General features: G+C 38.2%; 1 protein-coding gene across 1 annotated transcript in view; it reads right to left on the minus strand.

Moving 5' to 3' along the window:
• Positions 1 to 25,365, minus strand: part of GDA (guanine deaminase) — a 64,176-nt gene that overhangs the window by 15,097 nt on the left and 23,714 nt on the right. The window contains exons 2-8 of the mRNA XM_072404157.1: positions 9,340 to 9,428; positions 7,398 to 7,569; positions 5,532 to 5,619; positions 5,214 to 5,319; positions 4,699 to 4,726; positions 4,011 to 4,118; positions 1,080 to 1,187 (exon numbers count right to left, since the gene is read on the minus strand). Of these exons, the coding sequence (XP_072260258.1) occupies positions 1,080 to 1,187; positions 4,011 to 4,118; positions 4,699 to 4,726; positions 5,214 to 5,319; positions 5,532 to 5,619; positions 7,398 to 7,569; positions 9,340 to 9,428 (699 nt within the window). The remainder of the gene's footprint in view (positions 1 to 1,079; positions 1,188 to 4,010; positions 4,119 to 4,698; positions 4,727 to 5,213; positions 5,320 to 5,531; positions 5,620 to 7,397; positions 7,570 to 9,339; positions 9,429 to 25,365) is intronic.

Consider the following 25,365-nt stretch of genomic DNA (forward strand, 5'->3'; position numbering starts at 1 on the left):
CTCCCCCCGAGGACCTCAACCGTCCCAACAGCCCTCTACTCATAGAAAGCCCCAAACGGAGCATCATTAGGGAGGGAGGGCGGGAAAACCTTTTCCTTATAGCTGTCCCATGTGAAAAACAGTCTTTGACTCCTCTTTCTGACCTTTTTATCTCCTATTAACCCCTCCTATCCTTCCCTCGTGCATGTCTCTCCCCCCCTCCCCTTTCCTCTTCCTCCAGCACGTGCCATTACCTAATCACAAACCCTCTTCGTTTCCCCCTGTCTGCTGAGTCATGCCGGCCTTGCACTAATACTCATTTCACTCGTATGCTCCAGGCCTTCCTGTATAGGAAGTTAAGCTCACCATAGTGGTATGAACTCAAAGGTTTACCTGTTTCCCAAAACAGTAACATTTAGGCCATGTCTGTTGTGATAACTACTAAGCTGTCAGGGTGGTATGTTGCCTATCATTCAAATATTTAAAACCTGAAATAGCTGGCATCACAGCTGATCACATGAACAGCACCACAACAAATAGAGACTAACATAGCACCATGCTAAAAGATTGGAAATTTTAGTTTAATGAAAAACAAGTTATTAATCATACAGAAAATGTTATCATCTTCAAGTTCTTTCATTTGAAAATGATTGTTCAACCTAACTAAAATCAGTTTGGTCAAATTTCATAGCAATTTCTACCAGGAGTGTCTACTTCTTTTGATGAAGACAGTTATTTTTGTTTATTGAACTGCTCAAAAAATTTCTAAACGTTTCACTTTTTATCAAAAAGATCATTATTCCAAATGACTGTGTTGTAATATTTTTGTCGCTCATGCAAGACAAACTGACAAAGCAAACAGTTGGTATCAACTTTCTGTAAATCAACTATAATTATCCACTATTAATAAAATAAATACAAACATATTTTTGTCATGATAAACAGGTATTCTTCACTTTCAATCATTTTGAAAAGAAAATTGGGTACATGTACATGCATTAAAGACGCACTGGAGATAAGTTTTTGTGAATTTTTTTATTTTAACCAGGCATACATTAAAACTGATATTTTCTACAAATAATGAAATTTTAATGACTCACTTTGTCTGTCAGAAGCTTATTTCGGTCATATACATCAGTGTAATTCTTGTAGTTAGGAAATTGGTTTAACACCTCTTTAATCTCTGCAAGTGACTCACTTATGTGGCTCTGAAAACAAGGGAATAATGTGAAAGTATATAATGATGCTATGACTTTTATTTAAATAATGTTTTGCTAGATGTGTTACTTCCACCAATTATCAACAAAAGAAATTCTGAGAATAATTAAATGAAAAACACTGAATGTCCAACATGCTTATATCTGTTAAAGAGTGCTGCCACATCCCAAGGTAAAGTACCAACAAATAACATCAAATAGGGACCTAATGGGCAACTGAAATTGTCACAAATATATTAAAACCAATAATTTATTGTAACAATACTAAAACAATAATTGATCAAAGCATAAGCAATAAAAAACACCTAAGTTATCTAATACAAATCTAATTTCTTCCTCGACTCATTTCACAGACAAAAGATGCTTCCTCATGAGATCGAATGAGATATGGTATACATAGATGTTGTAAGGCCAAGGTCAGTACCAGTATTCCCCAGACACCAGTCCTCCAAACTATCACCGCAGTCTTCACCTATAGCAGCCCCCGCTCAGCCTCAGGAGACTCAGTTGCCCCCAGGACTTGCTGTGCAAGGGATGGTGTCTGGAAATAGGCCGGCAGTTGATCCAATGCCCACAGTACAGAATACAAAATATCTAGATATCTAAAAACACAGAATATCAGTCCAAGTACAAAGGGAAAGGCAAAAACAGAGTCGAGGTCACAAGCAGAGTTCAATGGATAGTCAGGAACAGGCACAGGTCAGTAACAGAGAAATGCTCAAAAACACTCTAACACAGGTAAACCCAGCAGATGCTATACCAAGCACATCCCACAGGGAGCAGAGAGGCCGTCTACTGCAGAGGATGCCAAGGGAAACCCCTGCTACATGGATGCTGCAACCCTCAAGGCACTGATACTGAAACCCCAGTGCTACCGCAGGCGCAGCTGCCGGAGGGAACAGGCTGCGTGCAACCTCCTGTGGTGGGGTATCGCATGAGATCGTAAGCCCAGAGAGCGCCTACTGACAGATATATATAATATATAGGGCAATGAGAACAGACCGCCAGTTCCACCAAGAGCACAAGGCAATACATAGAACAATAGTAGAAACGCTTGTGATCCATGTGTGTTCTCACACTGCAGCCATCCATTCCAAATTATTTACAATGAATAAACCTTATACCCCAAAACAGGCTAAAACTTCTATCTGGCCATACAGATTGCTACCATGTGCTCAAGGGAGATGAATTATATTTAATATCATTGAAAAAAGAGAACATCTCCAACAATATGAAAGTCTACCTGTAAATAATATTATATTATTATTTCTCATCCAGAGGTCAAAGGCTCAGATGTGTCTTATGTCAGATGAAGGACTGCTGTAAGCTTGATACTGTATCATATTTTAGACTCATACTACATTGTATTGTATACTTTCGTTAGTGTGTGTAGTACTATACACATCTGAGATTTCAGTTTTTCCATTTAGGTTGCATAAGTGATTGTGAATCAATTTTACCTTCTTTACTAAAAATAGAAGCAAGAACAGGTGGAAAGAAGTGGCAATATGAAGCCAAACATCATAGAAAGAATGGTTTTACCACATACCATTTCTATCGTCTTATTCTTAATTTTTCATCACTCTTACATTTGTTAGTGCTCTTATCACTACTGGTATTGTATAGTAGCATAAAGTGGCACCTGCGGCACCTAGTAGTCCAGATCCTTCAGCATGATACATCCATTTGTGTCATCACAAGAATGTTTTCTGTGTCAAGGAGAGCTGGAAAGGGCCAAGGGAGGCATTTTCCAAAGAACACTAGCAAACCCCATTAGAGCCCCATTCTTTTAATAGATATGAGCAGGTTAAAAATGGCACCTATAGCAGACGTGGGAGAGTATGGGGATGGTGTAGTGATGCTGTGTAATTTCATGCTGCCTGCAACATCGTCCAGCATGGCCAGTTTGGCAGTGTATTTCTAATGGTTTGAGGGGTGGTGGAATATCTGGTGGCTGCACAGGCCTAGCTAATGATACTCTGACTGCTGTTAGGTACCTGGAATTAAAATTCCTCAGACCTACTGCCAGACCTTACAATGGTGCAGTAAAGAGTTCTTCCTGGTGCAGGACAATGTACATATGGTCACAGTGGCCTTCATGTTTCCCAATAGAAATTCCTTGATTTGGATATTCAATAAATTTAGTAAATTATATACCATATTCTGTCCAAGAGCTCACTGATATCCTGGTCTAGGTCTGGAAGGATATTTTCCAGGGCACCATTTGATCTATCTTCATTCAACCTAAATATTTTGGTCAGCAAGATCTCATAAATATTTGTGTTAAAAAGGTTGTTTACACCAAAGGTGGTAACCCAAGAACTTTAAGAATGAATGGTTTCCCGTGTGCCCAGCCTGGAAAGTTTTGCCTAATAAGGCTTCCTCAGGGGTTTGTTGGGGAGACTTGATAATATTGCTGAAATTTTTTTTTGTGGGGGCCAACTTGTTCTCATACTACTTGTGAGATGATTCGGTTATAAAAGCCATAGTGCTTAGGAAAAGCAAAGTAAGGGCTAGCTTATTTTTGTGTTCCCTTAAGCAATATAGCACATATGCATCTATTAAGTTTATTTGCACCTATAACCACTTTCCTAGAAATATAGGAAAGTATCTTACGAATAGGCAATCAATCTGATACAATAAGAGGACAAATTAGGAAATCTGTATCTAAATATACAGTTGCAATGAATCACTTTACAGAAGTTAGGGTTAAGTGGAAGCAGTTATCAATAGGAACTAAAACACAAATTTGTTAAAAATTAAAAATCACTTAAAACATTTAGGTCTTTTTGACTGTGATAAGAAATTAAATACCTGAATATGCAGTTGGTGCTCCTCAGCTAAATTCCCAAGTTCATTCAGCAACTTTTCACTGCAGGTTACTGCAAACCGCGGAGTTACAATAGGTTTTACTCTATCATACTGTAAAAGTCAATATCAGAATAATTAGATGAATATATATTTACAAGTGATGGTCTGTAAAGAACAAAATCTGATAGGAGTGGACTAAGACATATAGTCTGAATATTGTAGGACTGAATATATCAGTCCTACAATATACTATGGCTGATTAAGTTAAAAGCATTCAAAATCACAAAAATTACTTAAAAAGTGTAACTATGTGTAAAGGTTATAAAAAGAAAAAACATTAAAAATTTGCAGTACAAAACACGCTTATTGATTTATTCACTGAACTGTTCTCTGGTATCAACTACTTCTATTTTGGGAAGACTGGAAGTAATAAATGTAAATCTACTTTACTGTCTGTTCTCTCTTTTAAAGTAATTTTCCCTAATAAATTATTGGAGCATGCTAGTAATTCTGCAGTAAAAAAGATGTTTCCATGGGAATATATCAAGTGCTAAAATAAGAATAATAAAAATATCATCATTAACGCACATGATTCCCAAACATTATTTGCATTGCCATAAATATATATTGAAAAATATGATGACATATATAGGTGATATACAAATATATGATTTTAAAAAGTTATACTCACTTTTTTCTTGTTCAGGGCTTCAACAAATCTAGAAAACAATAATACACAATTCAGGTCCATCTATGGTTGTGGTAATCAGGTCAAGGTATCAATACAGTGCAAAGTAAACTAATTAGCACTCTTTTGACGATAACCAGTGCTGAATAGGAGCCTCACATACGACAGGTAATACCAATGCTGACAGGTGTTTTTTTTTTTAAAAACATGTGAACAAGAATACTGTATGTCATTTTTGACAATCTAACATTTAACACTGTCCAGTCGAAGACTGGAGGAGGCGATCAAACCTAATAAAATACTGCAGTGCAGAAAAATCAGGTATCCAAGCTGGCTGTCCTGTGTTAGAACTGTATACAATTCCAGAATGAACATACTGAAATACAAATCCTTTGGCAGGTAAACTAGTTTCCATATATGTATTTAGTTCTTTACCCAATGTTCAGCTTTAAAGGTAACAAAATGACCCCCTACGTTTTGGGTTTAACTGATTTCAGCATGTAGTATATTAAAATTACCTTTGGGTTTCCTTTATGGATTCTTCAGTGCTCTCCTTATATTGGGGGTATGTGTTATTGCTATCCATGCAAATTTTCCCAATAAATGCTCTCTGACCATAATGACCTATAAAAGAAAATCACAAAGTAGTGGTGTTTGTTATCAGACTGACACTTCTTGATATATAAAGCATATTAAATTGCAACTAAATTTGTGGGTGGTGAGCTACTATCATAACCAGGGAAAAACATTGCTGATCCCACTGTGCTATTTGCTTAAAAATATTTTTTGCTAACTGCTTCTAAATAGAGTTTATGGTTTAGGTAAGTTGTTCTTACTTGCAATGTCAGCCAATACAATAGAAGCATCTGTATGAATAGTTGCAAAGTAGCAAGCAGTTGTTGTGCCATTTTTAAGTGTTCTTCTCTAATACAAAACAGAAAAAATAAAAAGACAGAAAGAAAAAATAAATAAAACAAAACTGACCATCAGATTAGAATAAAGGAACTGCATTCAAATGAAATATGGTTATGGTAAGTACTTAGGGGCCTGACATTGAGGTAGGCAAACCAAGTGAGTAAATATACCGTATAGAACTTTAGAACAAGTTTAATAACACATTTTTCTATTTTTTTAAACTTTATTTCTTGTACACTTGTTCCTGTTCTAGAGGGCACCACCAGGGTACCCACTGACATGATCATTACACAACTCTTAGTAGGCTGAGTAACTTTATTTGTTTGAATCTAACATCTCTACTATTGTTTAAAGATGTAATTGTAATGATTGATTGCTGCAGCAAAGGAGATCAAGCAGTTTGTGGTCTGTCCTCTGCTCTGAAGCCTGCAGCATCCCCATTTTCCCTTTAGCTGTGAATGTGTCTATCTCTACATTAAGATTGTGTGCAGCTAAGGGGAGTATGTGGCACAGCCAATGAACACATTAGTTCCTGGCTATGATCTTGCCCTGTCATTAAGTACTAACTTTTAATAACTTCACAGCTTCTAGGCACCAGTTGCCTGTTGTAGCATTTATTCCGCCTGACTTGCTAGTGGTGTGGTATCTGTTGGATTTCCTCTTTCTGACTCTGCCCGTTTCCTTACCCTGTGATTGTTTGTTGACTGGACCAACCTTTGCCAGTGACCCCGACTATGCTTTGGTTTACCTTTGCATACATTCTTTGGTATCTGTGTATAACATCTGGATCTGTTTCCTTGATTTGCCTCCATTTCCTGTACTCTCTTGTACTGCATTATCTGTGAATCACCTGGTTATTGACCCTGCACTCTCTGACTTCCTATTGTGTCCCCTAACCTGCTTTTGTGGGCTCCTGGTCCACTGTCAGTCCTTCCTAGATGCCATATTTTGTGCACAGAGGTCCTGGGAGTAACCGTGTAATGGGGTGGTGCAACTAGCCTTCTAGGGCTGAGCAGGAGCTTGCTATAGGTTAGTGGTCGCCAACCTTTTGGGACCCATGGATCACCTAATTTACCAGCTCCAGACCACGCATGTGCAGAGAGCCGTGTGTCACTCAAAGGGGAGGAAATGTCCCCCAGAGTGACATCATAAAGCCAGAACCAGCCCCCATACCCAGTCTAAGCCTGCAATAGGAAAATGGGCGGGTTGTGTCCAGAGAAAAAGCTGTCTCTAACAGAAGACATTATTATGACTAGTTCAATTGGTTTCTAAGGATTTACATTTTTTTCCATCAATGAACATGATTGTGTAAAAGATTTACTCATTGATAAGTGGAGCCACGAGAAGCCCTTGTATAGTGCTGGCACTGGGTAATCTTGTGTGAGTGTGCAACGAGCTTTGAGTATTGTCAATGTGTAATTTACACAAAACTTCAAAAAGTTCTGCAGCTCCACAATACTAGTTGTACTACAAAACTAGAGAGAATAAATAAATATCTACTTCAATTCTTGCTTTATGCTTTGATAGATGTGTCAGAAACTGCATCAAGCTTATAAGCATGCTTACATTCTTATCTAAACTGAATAATTTTAAAGACATACTGCAGCAAATACTAAAATTTGAAACAAATCAAAATGCAACACAGGTATGTATTTTAAGGCATTTCATGGCTCTTAAAACAGACACACATCAAAATAAAGGTAATGTTACTTGTGTATCCCATTATAACAACTACCTTAGTCTATCTTATGCTGTTTATATACATAACAAAATATAAAAAACCTTACAACAACTGAATTGTACACATTACTAGCTGTCCCCAGGTCTCCATATGTATCTTCAATTGGGAATGTAGTATGCTCCAACCATTCCAAAAGAGGTCTTTCCATTCCTGTTCCAATGAATGAATACTGAGGTGCATGGATGTGGGTATCAACCATTCCAGGCATGAAGAATTCACTATGGACAAAATATATTTTACACATAAGTCTACAGAAGTTTAATAAGAAAATAATATAAAAAAACACCTATTCCAATTACAAAATAAAATGCAATTTAAAATCTATTCCCCTGCCCCTACCATTTCTTAATGATTTAAAGGAATACTTAGTTGCAATAATGTGTGTCTTTAAATTCTGTCTGGAGTTCAATGCCAAATGTATAAAATTATATGCTGGCAATTATTCAACTGGAGACATATATTGTAGAAGAAAAGAGGTAATCTGAAAAGTTAATCTAAAAGTTCCCATTGAACTGAGAATATATATATATATATATATATATATATATATATATATATATATATATATATATATATATATATATATATATATATATATATATATATATATATATATATATATATATATATATATCATTTTTTTCTGCAGGTCTGGTGATCTGGTTCTTACAGAAGCCCAATAAAAACAACCAAGATATAGCAATTTGGATTTGGGTGTTGACATGTGTGCGAAAACCTGTGGAATTTGAAAAATGTTCTGAACCCATGAACATACATGATGCAACATTCAACCTGTATGACCTTAGATAACAAGTTCTTAGGTTTTCAGCATTAACCACCAGCACCAATACTGACTGACATTCAAAATTCACCCACAAAATTGCATGATACAAATACTGAATAAATGTATTGAAAAAAAAAAACACTCAGAACCTAATCTGTAAATAAATATTTTATTAAATAAGCATATAATAATATTCGACTGCCAAATTGGGAAATAAAAGTGTATTTTATATGTCATACAATATGCTCACAATTTGATGTGGTGTGACGAGGTCTATAAAAAAATGCTTACATACGCAACCTACATATATCTTGTTGACCAAAGGTAATATAATCTGTAATGTAATGTACACGACAATTGCCGTTTCTGTGCTGGGTGATTGAGCTAGCATTTTTTCACCAATGCTTTCTGTCAGGTCACAAGGTAATAAATAATAAATTCCATAATGTACTATTGAGAACAGTTTTTGTCATGTACACTTTGTCTTCAGAACAGGAAGTGTACAGCATTGAATTGGCTTAACCACCTAGCCGGTATGCCCGACCTTCGTACGGGCAAAAAAAAATGGCTAGGATGGTTAACCCCGTAATTTTGTCTACAATTTAAAAAAAAAATTTCATGAAAAACAGTGGATCACTTTTGGTACAGAAATCTAGACCTCAGTGTAACGCTCAGGTGGTTAAGGAATTTTTACAGACCAGCAGTAAGGGCAGCAAGATTAGAGGGGTCAGTACAGGTTTTAAGTATAAAAGTTTACAAATTTTAATAAAGTTGCCTTTTCCATTTTGTTTCTATTTGTGGATAAACACAGCAAGAAAACTACATGTGGGTGCACGGTGTGTTGAGATGATTCAGAAAGCTCTTTATAGTAATTTTGAACCATCTTTTTTATTTTTAATGGCTTATACAGTCCTAAAGTGGGCCCATATATGAAAAAAAGAGCAAGTGTCACCACCAAAACCATTCTAGCTACTTTTTCTATTAAAAATAATCACATGACAAAAGTTCATACAAAAGGGCACTGATGGCAGCCTGATGTCTACATTTGGCCCGGTCCACAAAAGTTATCAATGCCATTAGAGCATTTACAGAAAAGTAGGTCAGGCCAGGCCTGTAAATAAATCATCCAACCTGATGCAATAAAATGCTGCAGTCATTACAATATTTCAATCAAAGTCAATCCAATTCAATATGTGTAACCTACTTTTTGCCCAGTTCTTCAATCATGCTTTCATCAAATGCCCACTTCTGAGCCAATTTTGTTTGTTGTTGAGCATCCTCAAAGAACAAGATCTAGAAAACGAGACATGCATAAGAATACAATCAATATATAATTTACAGCTTAATATAAATGTTATCAGCTTATTCTCTAAGCCATCTTGCAATTCAATTGAAAGGTACATGTGGATAAAAAATAAATTCTTTTAGTTTTTTGCAAATTAGAAAACCTCTTATAGGTTTTCGGGAATGGTGAAATTATTTCTTCTTTGATGTCCTAAAGGGATGAGCGAGCGTGTTTTTGAAACTCGATCCCACGGCGAATTCAGTTGTTCTCGCTTATCAAAATTATAAGCGAGAATGTTTGATGTAATGTTGCCGATCAAGCTTGAATTTAAAAAGTATGCAGCAAAGTGTGGTATCCCTGGCACTAGAAGTTAAATGGGTTACAAGTTTCCCCATTCAAAACCTCTAGTGCTCTCTGCTTGGCTAAGGAAAGCTTTCCTCAGCCAATCAGGGAGCACTAGAGGTTTTGAATGGGGATACTTGTCCTCATTTAACCTCTAGTGCCAGGGATCGCAAACAGGATTCCCAGAGCTGCAAGAATGATTGAGAGTTCTTCTGCAGTTCCACTGCCTAGAGGTTAACTAACCTCTAGTGCCTGGGGATCTTCTCAATGAATGCGGCCATGGCTGCATTCATTGAGAACAGTGTGCAATCCCAAGCAATAGAGGTTAGTTAACCTCTAGTGCCACGGTGATCGCAAACAGTTATATTTTTCTCGATCTTCCGATGGTTTCGCAAAATTGGTTCGCTGAAATTTCGCTGAACCATCGTTAAGTGCGATTAAATTTTTCCTGGAATGCCAGACCATTCTCCTTCATCCCTAATGTCCATTGCTGCAGGCTAAATCACTAAAAACACCTCCCTAAAAACTTCCTTTACCAAAACACCAATAACTCCAATTCCGTGGCATACTCTCCTCAATATGAGATTGGAGCCTCTGCAGGTCATCAAAAAACAGTATTGTGATATATCTATACTGACACCTGCATAGTTAAAATATGACATAATAAGGAAGCCGTGTAATCTGTATCTGTATATCTTAAACCAATATCACTTTTTGCTTTCTTGCCTAATCTATCATTTCTAAACTAATGGTTTTGATATAATATACATCAATATAATCTGATTTACTTATCTCAGTCATATATCTTTAATACAGTGTAAGCTCAATTTTGGGATACACGGAGAAAACCCATGCAAAGACAGGGAGAACCTGCAAGCTCCATGCAGATCGTGTCCTGGCCAGGATGCGAACCTGGGACCTAGTGCTGCAAAGAGTGCTAACAACTGAGAGAACCGTGCTGTCCATTTTAGCATTTTGTATGAATTTTACCAATTAAACATGGAAAGATCAAATTGACATAGCCTTATGGGCAGATTTCCATCTCCAACAGGCAGGTGCTCCAGTCAGAATCAGAATAATGTGCTTTGTCATTCAAAGGGAATACTACAGAAAAACATGGCACAGTATATTGTGAAAAGCACAACGAATAGCACAGAATAACAGGAAAAACTGGTAACTTTTCACATACATATAGTTGCTTTTTGCACTTTAAAGTGACCTGTACCCTAGCTACACAAGGCAATTAAGTTGGGTCACTCAATGTTGTTTTTCTTTCCAGCAACTTATATTCATCTTTCCGTTGTTTCCCACCACCTTCTTCTACTTTACAGTACTGGTCTCCGGGCAATGCCCGCACTGAAACATGGGAGCAGAGAGACTATAATCTATACTATGTGTAATCATGTAAATGATAGACAGGCAGCATGGAAAAAACTTTTACCTTAGGGGAGGCAAATCTCCTTCCATAATTTTGAGTTTTCATGAGTCTATAGTGAGTGTAGCATGACAGGAAATGTAATGTATCAGTCCATGTGGTTGTGATTCACTTTTCTACTTCAGTCACTTGTGACTATGGGTCTTGTGTACTTTGCAATAAAAGTAACAGCAACTCCCTGACTTTCACTTTCTTGAGAGGATAAACTTCCTTCTACTTTGCTTCCTACGCATATATCTTTACCCCAGTCTAAGGTCAATTTTGGGGGGATACTAATTAACCTAACTGCATGTTTTTGGAATGTAGGAGGAAACCAGAGTACCCAGAAGAAACCTATGCATATATGGGGAGAACCTACAAACTCCATGCAGATAGTGTCTTGGCTGAGATTAGAACCTGGGACCCAGCAATGCAAAGGCCAGTGTGCTAACCACTGAGCGATCGCACTGTCCAATTTTTGTCTCGTTTTACATTCAAATCCAGATTCAAGCAGCTTGGGGCAATTTGCACCTAAGAGAGATATAATCATAATGTATCTGTCCAGCAGAGGGAAAATTACCCTCACAAACCAGGCTATGGCGCTAACCTGTAGGTAACAGAGAGGATCCTGGGCTTTCGCTATGTGGAAGAGTGAGGATAATAATAAAGTTGCAGGGCCTCCACCCAGGACAGGGTCTCTGTTAGCAGAGGGGCTCCCTTCCTGGGACATTAACCAGAAATAATAACTGTAATATAAAACAGCACCTGAGGAACCACTACACCCAGCATACAACAATAACCATTGCAGCTAAATGAACACACAGGTTGGAGTATTTGTAAGCTTTATATCTCAAAATAGTAATACCAATATTTACAATGCATAAACCTCAATGAGTACACATAGCAGGGTCCTGAGGAGAATTGTGCACAGATATACCCGGGTATATATACAGTTTATACCCACAAATACCTCCAGTACTGATCAGTGTCAGGATGAGTTGCAGAGGCCTCTGGAGTTGATTGTAGCAAAGATGTCCTGATGAGATGATCCTGAAAACAGCAGCAAGGAAATCCTCCAACCGAGAATTGGGCTGTGTATGCTGTGATCCTGGATTGCAGGGATGCAGGCAAAGTCTCTGGAGTTCAGGAACAATCTATCTGCGCTACCACTTAGACCCTAGCAATCACACTAATCTGCCAACTGGACCTCTGCTACCTATGGGCCATCGGATGCCTAACCTATGCTAGATGTAACTAGACAGAGGGTGCAGATCAGCAAAGATAACTGAAAGGGCAGAGCAAATATATATTTGTGTATATACACTGACTGTAGGGAAATCCCAAAGGGATCTCTGATAACAGATATCACATATACCCCATTAATACAGAGGGAAGTAATCTCTGATAACAGATATCACATATACCCCATGAATACAGAGGTAATTATCTCTGATAACAGATATCACATATACCCCATTAATACAGGGGGTAATAATCTCTGATAACAGATATCACATTTACCCCATTAATACAGGGGGTAATAATCTCTGATAACAGATATCACATATACCCCATTAATACAGAGGCAATTATCTCTGATAACAGATATCACATATACCCCATGAATACAGAGGGTAATAATCTCTGATAACAGATATCACATATACCCCATTAATACAGAGGGCCAAAGTCAGTCCACCAAACCATGGTTGTAAAACCGAACAATGAAGCTTTTTTATTTACCCTGTTTGGTCTGTTAAATATTCCATAAAAAGCACAGTTATGTTCACTCATTTGGATGTATTTGTAAATTATTCACTTGCCAATTCAGCTGAGATTTATTTGTTAGAAGATAAAGCATTTACTATTGTGACTACTGTGCACTTTTGATAATTGGCCACTAGGTGGCCAAGGAATATAGTTTTAATATTGATGGGTGCAAGATTTATAAATACAGCAAACTCAATATGTAGGAGACAGGATATGACTAGTGCGGTTTTGCTAATCAAAGCAATTGAAGTACCTAATCAGGATTTTTTTTTTATTAATAGGGTGCTGCTATGGTCATTTTCAGTAATTTTTTTTTTATTTATATAGAAATGGGACTAGTTTGTCCAGATTGTCCATCAGGGGTGTTGTGGGGTGGGCAATGGTGGGAACGCCGTGCCCTCACTTTTTTAAGGAGTGGGCACACCACTCATTTTTTTTTAAAGTCTTATGTGGTCTGCGGCTCTGGACCGTCCAGCTCCTCTCACCCGCTGAGAAGGACCGCGCTGGGGGGCCACACCAGCCACAGTGTGTCCCCTGTATGGATCGCAGGCATCTGGTGGTGGGCAGGTTGTCTCTCTGAAAACAACCAACCAACTTTCCAATTGCAGTCTCAGACTTTGAGTTCTGGTATCATGATGTCACTCTGGGGGAGGTGTCTTCCCCTTTGAGTAACACAGGCAGGGGTGTAGTGGGGTGGGCACATCCGTGCCCCCCCCCCTTTTTTTTTGAGAATACACCCCTGTTGTCTATAGACCAATTTACAAGTTAACGGAAAGTGGGGGCTGGGTAAACCTTGGGGTTCCAGGTTCACATCACTGACTTCTTTAGAGACAAAATACTCTTCAACTTGTTCCAGTGCCTGTTGAAGGATCTCCTCACCACCACCATCTCAACCGCCCCAAACAAAACAGGGGTACAATGATTTATAACAACAGAGAAGTAGTGAGATGAATGTGTTTTGACCAAGCAAACAGTTTGGAACTGAGTTACCTATATTAAAGTAACAAGTATTTGTGTAAATGATTGTTATATGCCTTACCTAGGGTTTCAGGACTGTTAGCTTTGGTATGTTTGTATTGTTGCTGTATGTTTTCATATCTAGAAGTGTCTGATGTCCTTAACCCGAGGACTACCTGTATTTAATTTTCATCCAGATGGTCATACTACTCCAAATTAAATTATATTATTATAATGAAGTGACCAAGTTTTTGTAATGTTCATGTAGTGGTATTTATTGTTTTATGATTATCGCAAAAATTATTTTTCATTCCTAATTGTATTGCAGATTATTCATATTTGTAGTAAAATTCTTAAGAAGGGATGTTTGGGTGTGTAAGGCATAATTTTTGTGGAGTAATCAGTTTAAAACACTCTGCTCATTATATACTACCCGTTTCACGTTGCTTCCTCAGACCTTGAGTGCAAAAAGGTCATCCAATGATTTAACTGTGAACATGCAAACGTGTATATATAACATATATGACATCCAAATTTTGTTAATAAATTTCATATAATTAGTACAAATATTATTAATTTTATCATTTTTATCATTTTTAATTATATTTTCATATAATTAGTACAAATATTATTAATTTTACCATTTTATAATTTTTTTTATGAAAAATCTTTAACACACCAAAAATATTATTATATATATTTGAGAAATGTTTTAAAATTGTTAAAACAGCTGTTTTCTTGGTTTAAATACCTAAATGATGATCTGCATTGTACACCCCTTTACAGCACATTTATTTCAGAATTTATGGGTTTTTCTTCTTTTCCCAGCACAGCAGGACTATGTGACATATGTTGTTTAGGGTGCCAGATTTTCTGTGCCTTTGGGATTCAGTCCTGATTTATAAATCTGGCACCAGGTCTATAATGTCAGTTATACATCAGCTCATATATTACACGTATACATAAAGTGTTTAGTATGCCGTAATGGCTTGGCCTGTTTAAGGTTGTACCGGTGCTCCCGAATCATTTTCTCCAAAGTCCACATGTTTTTAAACCTTTTAAATATAATGTTCAATTTTCACTCTGGTAAAATAAAAGGTTGTTTTAACTGTTGTTGTCAGCTCATATATATTATTTATTATCTGATACATATGTATACCCACAGAAAATGTATATATTTGGCCACACAGTGTAGCAAATGTGGCAACCAAGATACATTCCCTAGTTGCGCATAGTACGGCTCATTAAAATCTGCAAAAAAATCCTTTTTAGAGAAAGATTATTCAGATGCAGTAAAATGCAATATTTTCATGCAATTGAAAAGCATGTAATATACACTTATGATTTAAGGCACATTGAAAACAATTATCAATGCAACGATATTAACTTTATGCAAGGTTAGCACTGTGAAAGTATCCTGGATTTCAAAGGTCCTTTTGTAGGGATTACACAGTTCAAAAATCTTCTGCCATAGTTTAAAGCAGAGCTAGATTAAAGAATAACAGATTTTTTTTAAGATTTAGATACAGCGATGGGAATTAAAAGCTAATGTTCATTTTTTATTGTTGTCTGCGTCCTTGTTAGGGGGATTCACTCTGTCAATCTGTCTTGGTCACCAATGTCACTGGAAATAGGAGTGAGGGTAAATCCAAAAATTGTATTACCAACAGTACAGGAATAGAAGAAATATCTTCCCATGGGGACACTTGTCTCATAACAAGGAACACGTGATTTTCCTCACACTGAAAAAAATATCCTCTTACTTTTTGTTGAATCTACAGAAAAGGAAGTGAAAAGAAATCTATACAATCCAGCAATGAATTTCTTTGACACTTATATAATACTTTAGAGCCTTTGAGGTCAAATATTTGTGCCTTGTGTGGTCTGCATCACTAATTTTTGATCACTCACTGACCAGGCATTTAAGTGTTTTTACAAAGTTAGTTTTACACAACCAATATTTGCAAACCATATGATTGATCTGAGCAACAATTTCATTATGAGGTTCGGGTGGAGGTTTAAGTCTGATTGCGTACATGATCATAGAAAATGGTAGGCAAAACATTGTAGAAGAACCTAGAAATGAAATAGTCAAACGTGACTGGCAATTGATCTGTTCTTATGGCAAACCTTGGGGTAGCCACAGGTGTCCTGATATTTACAAGCTATATAGCTATATCTTGGGACAAGGTTTTAATACAACCACCTTATCCAACAATGTGGTTTTCCAATTTATTANNCCTTTGAGGTCAGATATTTGTGCCTTGTGTGGTCTGCATCACTAATTTTTGATCACTCACTGACCAGGCATTTAAGTGTTTTTACAAAGTTAGTTTTACACAACCAATATTTGCAAACCATATGATTGATCTGAGCAACAATTTCATTATGAGGTTCAGGTGGAGGTTTAAGTCTGATTGCGTACATGATCATAGAAAATGGTAGGCAAAACATTGTAGAAGAACCTAGAAATGAAATAGTCAAACATGACTGGCAATTGATCTGTTCTTATGGCAAACCTTAGGGTAGCCACAGGTGTCCTGATATTTACAAGCTATATAGCTATATATTGGGACAAGGTTTAAATACAACCACCTTATCCAACAATGTGGTTTTCCAATTTATTAGAAATTTTGCTAATGAGCCATTTCCAGTTCTTCACTTTTAAAGAGGAGGGAACAATCAAAATACAAGATGAAAAGTCATGAAAAGTCATGGTGGTAAAATGATACCAGATGGTGGACAAATATCTCCCTTCTCACCACTCTTTAGAACAGTGGTCACCAACCTTTTTGGATCTACGGACCACTAAACTTACAGGCTCCAGACTGCCCATGTGCGGGGAGCTGTGCGTCACTCAACAGAAACTTCCCCAATAGTGATATCATGATGCCAGATCCCACCCAATCTCCGATCGCAGAGACACAACCTGCCCACCACCCTGAGCCTACAATCCTTACAGGTGACATGGTCCGTGGCATGTTTATCAAATCCACTAAAACAAAACTTCTGTTTGATGAGTTTTACAAAGAAGAAAAATGAGGGACAGCGTGTTCATAATTAGTTACAGGTTCAACCAAGCATGACTTTTTATTATCTTCAGAGTTCAAGCACACACAATATCCAGTTGGATTTCAAATTGCCAGATTTTTTCCTTCAATATACATGTTACCTATATGGATAGATGAGGATTTAATCCTTTTGCAGGTAAAGGGTAGCTTTATACCTTGAGGGGAAGAAGTGATGGAAAGACAACAAAATGTGCTGTACACTGTACACAACCTTAAACCTAAACTCCTGGATTAATTTTTCTACCTTTGTTTGTCTTCTGGAGCTCAATATATAATGTCTATGTTACCTGCCATTAAATTGTGTATTGTCTGTTATAAATGGAGCGTATCCATATTACTGGCAAGTGTGATAGTGAAGACATATCAGACAGCACTTTACAGAGTCCAAAGTCATGTCAGTAACTATCCCTCACAGCCTTAGGCCACTTTTGGTAAGGAAGCCAATAAATCTACTATAATGTATTTGAGATGTGGGGGGAGGGGGGGGGGGGCTTTTGACACCCCACTACTGTGTGCACACACATGCTGGTATTGTATGCTATCTGCCATTGACATATTTGTAACTGGCCTTTGAAATCTTTTTAACATGGAGGAACCCTTAAAATTACTTTCAGGTCTTCATAGAACCCGCAATATAATTACTATATACGCAGCTCACAGTATATTAGTATGGTGGTCAATAGGAAGAATGCCACTTACATTGCTGGACAATGGGAAAAATGTAACCCTACATATAGCCAAAGAACATTGGTGTCAGTTAGACTGATCTGAGAGACACAAATTGTTTATAGTTCAAGGAATCCTTGGTAACCTCTGGAGAAACCCTAAGGTTCCATGGAAATCTGATGGTTTAGAAACACTGATCTATACCAGTGGTCGCCAACCGATGGTCGGCAGCTCTGGCCCGGTGCGTCGCCCAGCGGGGCCAGGAAAAATACTGCGCTGGGAGGGCACACCGGCCAGAGCTGCGGACCATGTCCCCCATACGGATCACAGGCTCCGGGAAGTGGGCGGGTTATGTCTCTGGACACAACCGACCCACTCTTTCATCGCAGGTCTGAGCTTGAGTGGGCAGATTCTGGCATCATGATGTCACTGGGGGGGAAGTTTCTTCCCCTCTGAGTGACACCCACATTGGTTGAATGGTGCTTGTCAATCTCCTATTTGTCCCCTAGGTGGTGCTGTGATCTCATTTACAGACATGAATACTACACACTAGCAGTATATCTAAATGAGACATAGAAATAATGTAACACAAATGCACAAACATTTGACAATTGGACTGCTAAAAATGAATCATTCTTTTAGAGTTCGGTTTATGCAAGATCTTACCTTTTAAAGCTCCAGAGCTCTCTCAGCCCTCATCACTAAACAAATAACATGTCATTCTCACAAAACGTATAAATCATATAGATATAGGTAATTCAGAGGAGGGGAAAAAAACCCTTATAAAGCATGGTTCAATTTGCGCCAATAGAAAAAATCCTTCCTTATTCCTTTAGACCAGGGGTGAGCAAACTCCAGCCTTTAGGCTGGATACCGCCTAGCCAGTAGTACCTTCCGGCCTAACGCCCCCCTGGTCGATGCAGCCTATTCCTTGCCGGAAGGGGTCGGCAACCCGCTGCTCTTGTGCCTCCTTGTTATGCTTCCATTCACTATTTACCACGGCCGGCGTTAAAACTTTTGCCGCCAGGGTAAGGGGACATTCCCTCTCCTCTGTATGCATTGCGGAGGAGAGGGATTTCCCTTCAGGGGCGTTCCTGGTGGGGGGTGGAGCCATCAGCAAAAGAGAAAGTCGGGCCTAGTGTGCCTTCTTGACCTCCTTTCCCTCTGTATTAATGGGGTATATGTGATATCTATTATCAGAGATTATTCCCCTCTGTATTAATGGGGTATATGTGATATCTATTATCAGAGATCCCTTTGGGATTTCCCTACAGTCAGTGTATATACACAAATATATATTGTCTCTGCCCTTTCAGTTATCTTTGCTGATCTGCACCCTCCGTCTAGTTACATCTAGCATAGGTTAGGCATCCGATGGCCCATAGGTAGCAGAGGTCCGGTTACATTGGCAGATTAGTGTGATTGCTAGGGTCTAAGTGGTAGGGCAGATAGATTGTTCCTGAACTCCAGAAACTTTGCCTGCATCCCTGCAATCCAGGATCACAGCATACACAGCCCAATTCTCGGTTGGTGGATCTCCTTGCTGCTGGTTTCAGGATCATCTCATCAGGACATCTTTGCTACAATCAACTCCAGAGGCCTCTGCAACTCATCCTGACACTGATCAGTACTGGAGGTATTTGTGGGTATAAACTGTATATATACTACCCGGGTATATCTGTGCACAATTCTCCTCAGGACCCTGCTATGTGTACTCATTGAGGTTTATGCATTGTAAATATTGGTATTACTGTTTTGAGATATAAAGCTTACAAATACTCCAACCTGTGTGTTCATTTAACTGCAATGGTTAATGTTGCATGCTGGGTGTAGTGGTTCCTCAGGTGCTGTTTTATATTACTGTTAATATTTCCGGTTAATGTCCCAGGAAGGGAGCCCCTCTGCTAACAGAAACCCTGTCCTGGGTGGAGGCCCTGCAACTTTATTAGTATCCTCACTCTTCCACATAGCGAAGGCCCAGGATCCTCTCTGTTACCTACAGGTTAGCCCCATCCCCCCCCCCCATAACAGGGCTACACCTGTTTAAGGTAATGTTCTTTAGAAATGTTTGACTAGATTAGTAAAGGCTGTGCTCTGCTATGGACGGTATTCCTTCCATATTGGCTGTGATTCTGACAGAAAGCGAATAAAAAAATGAAAATGTATCAATTTGTCCTGAACATGATTGTAAATATTGCAGGCTCTAGCTATATTGAATGGCATTTGGTATACTCTTCTCTAAACACATACTGTAACTACCAGCTTTACTGCAAATTAATAATACATTTTCTTTAATGCCACTATAATATATTGGTTATCATGTTCTGCTGGACAGATACATTATGATTATATCTCTATTAGGTGCAAATTGCCCCAAGCTGCTTGAATCTGGATTTGAATGTAAAAAGAGACAAAAATTGGACAGTGCGATTGCTCAGTGGTTTGCATTGCTGGGTCCCAGGTTCTAATCTCAGCCAAGACACTATCTGCATGGAGTTTGTAGGTTCTCCCCATATATGCATAGGTTTTTTCTGGGTACTCCGGTTTCCTCCAACATTCCAAAAACATGCAGTTAGGTTAATTAGCTTTCCAAAATTGACCTTAGACTGGGGTAAAGATATATGGGTAGGAAGCAAAGCAGAAGGAAGTTTATCCTCTCAAGAAAGTGAAAGTCAGGGAGTTGCTGTTACTTTTATTGCAAAGTACACAAGACCTATAGTCACAAGTGACTGAAGTAGAAAAGTGAATCACAACCACATGGACTGATACATTACATTTCCTGTCATGCTGCACTCACTATAGACTCATGAAAACTCAAAATTATGGAAGGAGGTTCTCCTACGGTTCTCTCAGTTGTTAGCACTCTTTACAGCACTAGGTCCCATGTTCGCATTCTGGCCAGGACACTATCTACAGGCAGTTTGCAGGTTCTCCCTGTCTTTCCATGGGTTTTCTCCGTGTACCCCAAAATTGAGCTTACACTGTAATAAAGATATTTGACTGAGGTAGGTATATCAGATTTGCCAAAGCGGGGTCCTTCTTATGATGCCGCTTGGGGGCACAACGGCCAGAGCTGCAGACCATCTAAAATTTCCTCGCTGACTACCAGTTTGGCAACGTCTGATGTAGAGAACATCTGATTGCCTAAAGCAGGGGTCAGCAAACTTTTTTGGCTACTAGGCCATTTTAGGAGGTCAAGAAGGCACACTAGGCCCGACTTTCTCTTTTGCTGATGGCTCCACCCCCCACCAGGAACGCCCCTGAAGGGAAATCCCTCTCCTCCTCAATGCATACGGAGGAGAGGGAATGTCCCCTTACCCTGGTGGCAAAAGTGTTAACGTCGGCCATGGTAAATAGTGAATGGAGGCATAACAAGGAGGCACAAGAGCTGCGGGTTGCCGACCCCTTCTGGCCAGGAATACGCTGGATTCACCAGGGGGGCGTTAGGCCGGAAGGGACTACTGGCTAGGCTGTATCAAGCCTAAAGGCTGGAGTTTGCTGACCCCTGGTCTAAAGGAATAAGGAAGGATTTTTTCTATTGGCGCAAATTGAACCATGCTTTATAAGGTTTTTTTTCCCTTCCTCTGAATTAAGTATGTCCATATGATTTTGCCTCTCCAACCTTGAACACATTTTTTCTACAGTATATATCAGTTAATTAGCCATTCCCACTATCCACATCTTATTTACAGGTAATGGATCAATTCAATATTCAATGGGACTTTTACACCATTTAAATGAAACACAAACTTTATTTAACATCTATATCTAAAATGATACAAATACTCCATTTTCAGTTGACTGAACAGAGGACTCCTTAAAAAAGTCTATTATCTTATTATACCTGTGTGTTATATAGAATATGGATGTGACCATTTACTGAATTCTTTTTATCCTCTATAGGTATTGCAATCCACATTGTCCTCATACAGGAACACTTCCAGAATTATCACCACCGAAAGGAACCTCTGTGTGTTTTAATGGCATACATGAGTTGAGGTTAAAGGAAAGAATACGTTTTGTGAGAATGACATGTTATTTGTTTAGTGATGAGGGCTGAAAGAGCTCTGGAGCTTTAAAAGGTAAGATCTTGCATAGACCGAACACTAATAGTATGATTCAATTTTAGCAATCTAATTGTCATAAGACATTTTTGTGCATTTGTGTTACATTATTTCTATGTCTAATTTAGTTATACTGCTAGTGTGTAGTATTCATGTCTGTAAATGAGATCACAGCACCACCTAGGGGACAAATAGGAGATTGACAAGCACCATTCAACCAATGTTTTTCAGACATAACTTTTATTTACTAGAAAAACATGCTTTTTAGATATGTTCAACAGCCCCCTCTGACCTGCTTACTGATAAATTGCGTTGAAAAGGAGTTTGAAACTAACTCAAACTGTTAGCAGGCTGTAGACTTCAATGCAAATTCAATTAAACTCAAACTGTAGTCAAATGTTTCTGTTACTTTTAAGAAATTGAATGGGATCAAAACTGAGCAATTATGATCATCCCTACACATAACCAAACTAAAATGAAAGCATCAAAAAAGGAAAAAAGTCAGAAAATTGCCTGGTGCAGTCAACAGGTAAAATTGTTTTGGTTTTGTCTTGACAATGACAAGAAAAACACATGTACAGGGAATGATGTGGATCAAATCAGCATACATTTCTTCAAGCCTCTAAAATTCGTTATTTTATGTTTCTCTGCACTAGAAAGCTTTTTGAGCCAACATGGACAAGATTCAGACATTTTTTTTATTAAAAAGACCACAGGTAGCAGTTCTAATTAGGTGCTTATATGTATTATAATATGTGTAGAATAAGCTAAAATTATCATTAGTCAATCACAAAATCATTTTTTATTACTTTCAGTTTTACAAGCTGCTTAAAGAGTTTCTAAATCCAAAATTACAACATATTTCAAAACAGCAAGCAGCATTATGCTTTTTGTTTTTCTGTCTTTATTTTCATCTAGAATTTGTGCCAGTAATACAATTCCTGCAATTATATGGTAACATTTGCTCTCTGTAGCATATCTAGGTAAGAGCAGTCTTGTCTTACTAGGAATATAAATGTTAGCAATGAAATAGAGTGCCTATTAATTTCCCTACCTTCTAGATTGTAAGCTCTTTGGGGAGGGTCCTCTCCTCCTCGCGTGTCACTGTCTGTATTCGCCTGGCATTTGCAACCCTTTATTTAATGTACAGTGCTGGTAATATGTTGGCGCTATATAAATCCTGTTTATTATTAATAATAATAATAACCCACCATGCTCAAATACAGGCCCCACCAGAGCTACCAACCATCTATAAGTTATAGAAGATCTGTAAAAAAGTTTTACATTTTTAGCTATTTGTAATGCCCTTTTTTTTCAATCTGTGAATTAAATCTCTACAGTTATTCACCACTTAATAAGCATGTGCGGGAAACCATGAGCTTCATTGCTTTCTATGACCAAGTCAAAAACAACCGGGCCTGCATTCTATTGGGAAATGCAGCACTGTACACCACTCACTGTAAACCAGTATTGTGGGGGTGAGAGTGTCCTTAGCACTGTGAAGGAGGCTATGGCAACCTTTTTTCTCATTCTTTCCCCTGTTAGGCCCAAATAACACCATAGAATACTCCATTGTCTGCTAGTAAACCGCAGGTCTTTGCAACCCTGGTGTCCTTTGTACCAATTTTCCATATGTCCTTAGGTCCATGGCCACCCCCGGGAAGTATAAATACTTCATCTTCCCTCCCTCAGCAGCTCCAAGAAGCCGCACCTGATGAGGCAGAGGTAGATATTCTCCGTCAGCAGACAACCCAGCTACTGTGGAGCACCCTAAACCAATTGTTACCTGAGTACTGCAGTTCCAGTGGGGTTGCCCCCTATCCTCAGGCCCAGGGGATCCCCCAGGTGTTTATAGAGTTACCCTTGACATCATTAACTGGTACACTGACTATTGCAATTTGCTGTTTTTGCCATGAATGGTTTAATTGAAGCCACCTGGAATTTCTGTAGTTAAGGGGGTACCATATAGACACAATTGAATCAGAAATAGAATAGATTTCTACATTCTTCTTCTTATTCTTACACAGTATTTTTATAGTGCTGACATATTACGCAGTGCTGTACAAAGTCCATAGTCATGTCACTGTCCCTCAAAGGGGCTCACAATCTAATGTCCCTACCATAGTCATATGTAATTTATACAGTCTAAGGTCAATTTTCGAGAGAAGCCAATTAACCTAACTGCATGTTTTTGTAATGTGGGAGGAAACCGGAGTACCCGGAGGACAAGCAAACAAACAAGGGATAACCTGCAAACTCCATGCAGTGTCCTAGCTGAGATACGAACCTGGGACCTAGTGCTGCAAAGACCACATTGGTGTTAGCTCTGAGCCACCATGCTGCCTATGATTCAACATGATAATAGTTGAAGAATGCTAGTAACTAAATTCACCAGAAAATAAAAATAAGAAATGGAAGACTATGAACCGCCCCAGCCTAAGCACTAAAATGAATCCCGTTGAAATGATGTGACGTGATTTGAAATGGGTAATTGATGCAAGCTACCTTGCAATCATCTTGCAACTGAAGGCATTTTGCATGGAGGAATGGTCAAAAAAATGTACCAATGGAATGCTGAAACGATCAATAATTCCCATTGAGTGTAATTCATTTTTCAGGTGTCTGTCAGTGTTAATTTTTTCGGGTATGCATGATTCCAGTACTGTGTAATAATGGCAGTGTTGCTTTAAGATACATGCTCCAATAATTACTAGAAATATGTGTTCACTGGGTGGTATATGTATTGCATTGCACTGTGTTTGTTTAATGAACTGAGATGGGTGAATGTAAATAATAATAATTTAATGACAAGTGTATTTTAATGTACTTGAGAGGTATCCAGTAAGTTTTAATTACCAAATAATTGCAATATATGAGCAAGCAGGGGTAAATAAATCTTCTTGTGTGTTTGAGGATGCCGTCTCAGTAGCTGCATTCGCATTCAGGGACAGAGGCTGCATTCAAACTATTTTTCCCTTCTGAATATTAGCGGCCTACATCTGGTTGTACTGAATTTTTATCGACTATCCGGGTGGACTATAAATACTTCCCTTTTGGAGTCCAAATACTTTCTATTGCCTTTTTAGTGACTTTCTTGGTGGATTACAAATACTCACTGATAGGAGTCTGCGTGCTCCAACAAACAATAAGGGTCCCAACGAGAGTCGCACTAGGAGCCTTACTGTCGTAATTACTGGCCAGTAAGTTTCAGCAGCTAGCTCTATCATAGACTTGTGGTTTTCTATTGTGATCTATATATTAGTTGTTTTCTATTGCTTTTTACCATTAAACCTATTTTTATTTAGGGGTAATGTATACCTCAGTCATTTATTTATATATATATTTATATATACATAGTTCCTTCTGTCAAGTATTGCACTTTTTCCATTGAACAAGGGCTGTTAACCTTAAATAAATGTAACCTTTCTTTTATGCTTGTTATTTTGTGTACCTGAGTACAGGTTTCTGGGTGAATCGCCTCCGACGAGGATTAGCATTACACAATCACTCTCTTTAAATGAATTACAATACAAATTGTATATATATATTTTCCACCCTATTAACTCATTAAGCCTTTTACCCTCCTTTGCAATTATCAGGACCAGTTTTTGATTTGCTGGTATGCAATATTATTTTCAACATGGACATATTCAGTATACCA

This window comes from Pyxicephalus adspersus, chromosome 3, assembly GCF_032062135.1.
Source record: "Pyxicephalus adspersus chromosome 3, UCB_Pads_2.0, whole genome shotgun sequence".
NCBI classification, from domain to species: Eukaryota; Metazoa; Chordata; class Amphibia; order Anura; family Pyxicephalidae; genus Pyxicephalus; species Pyxicephalus adspersus.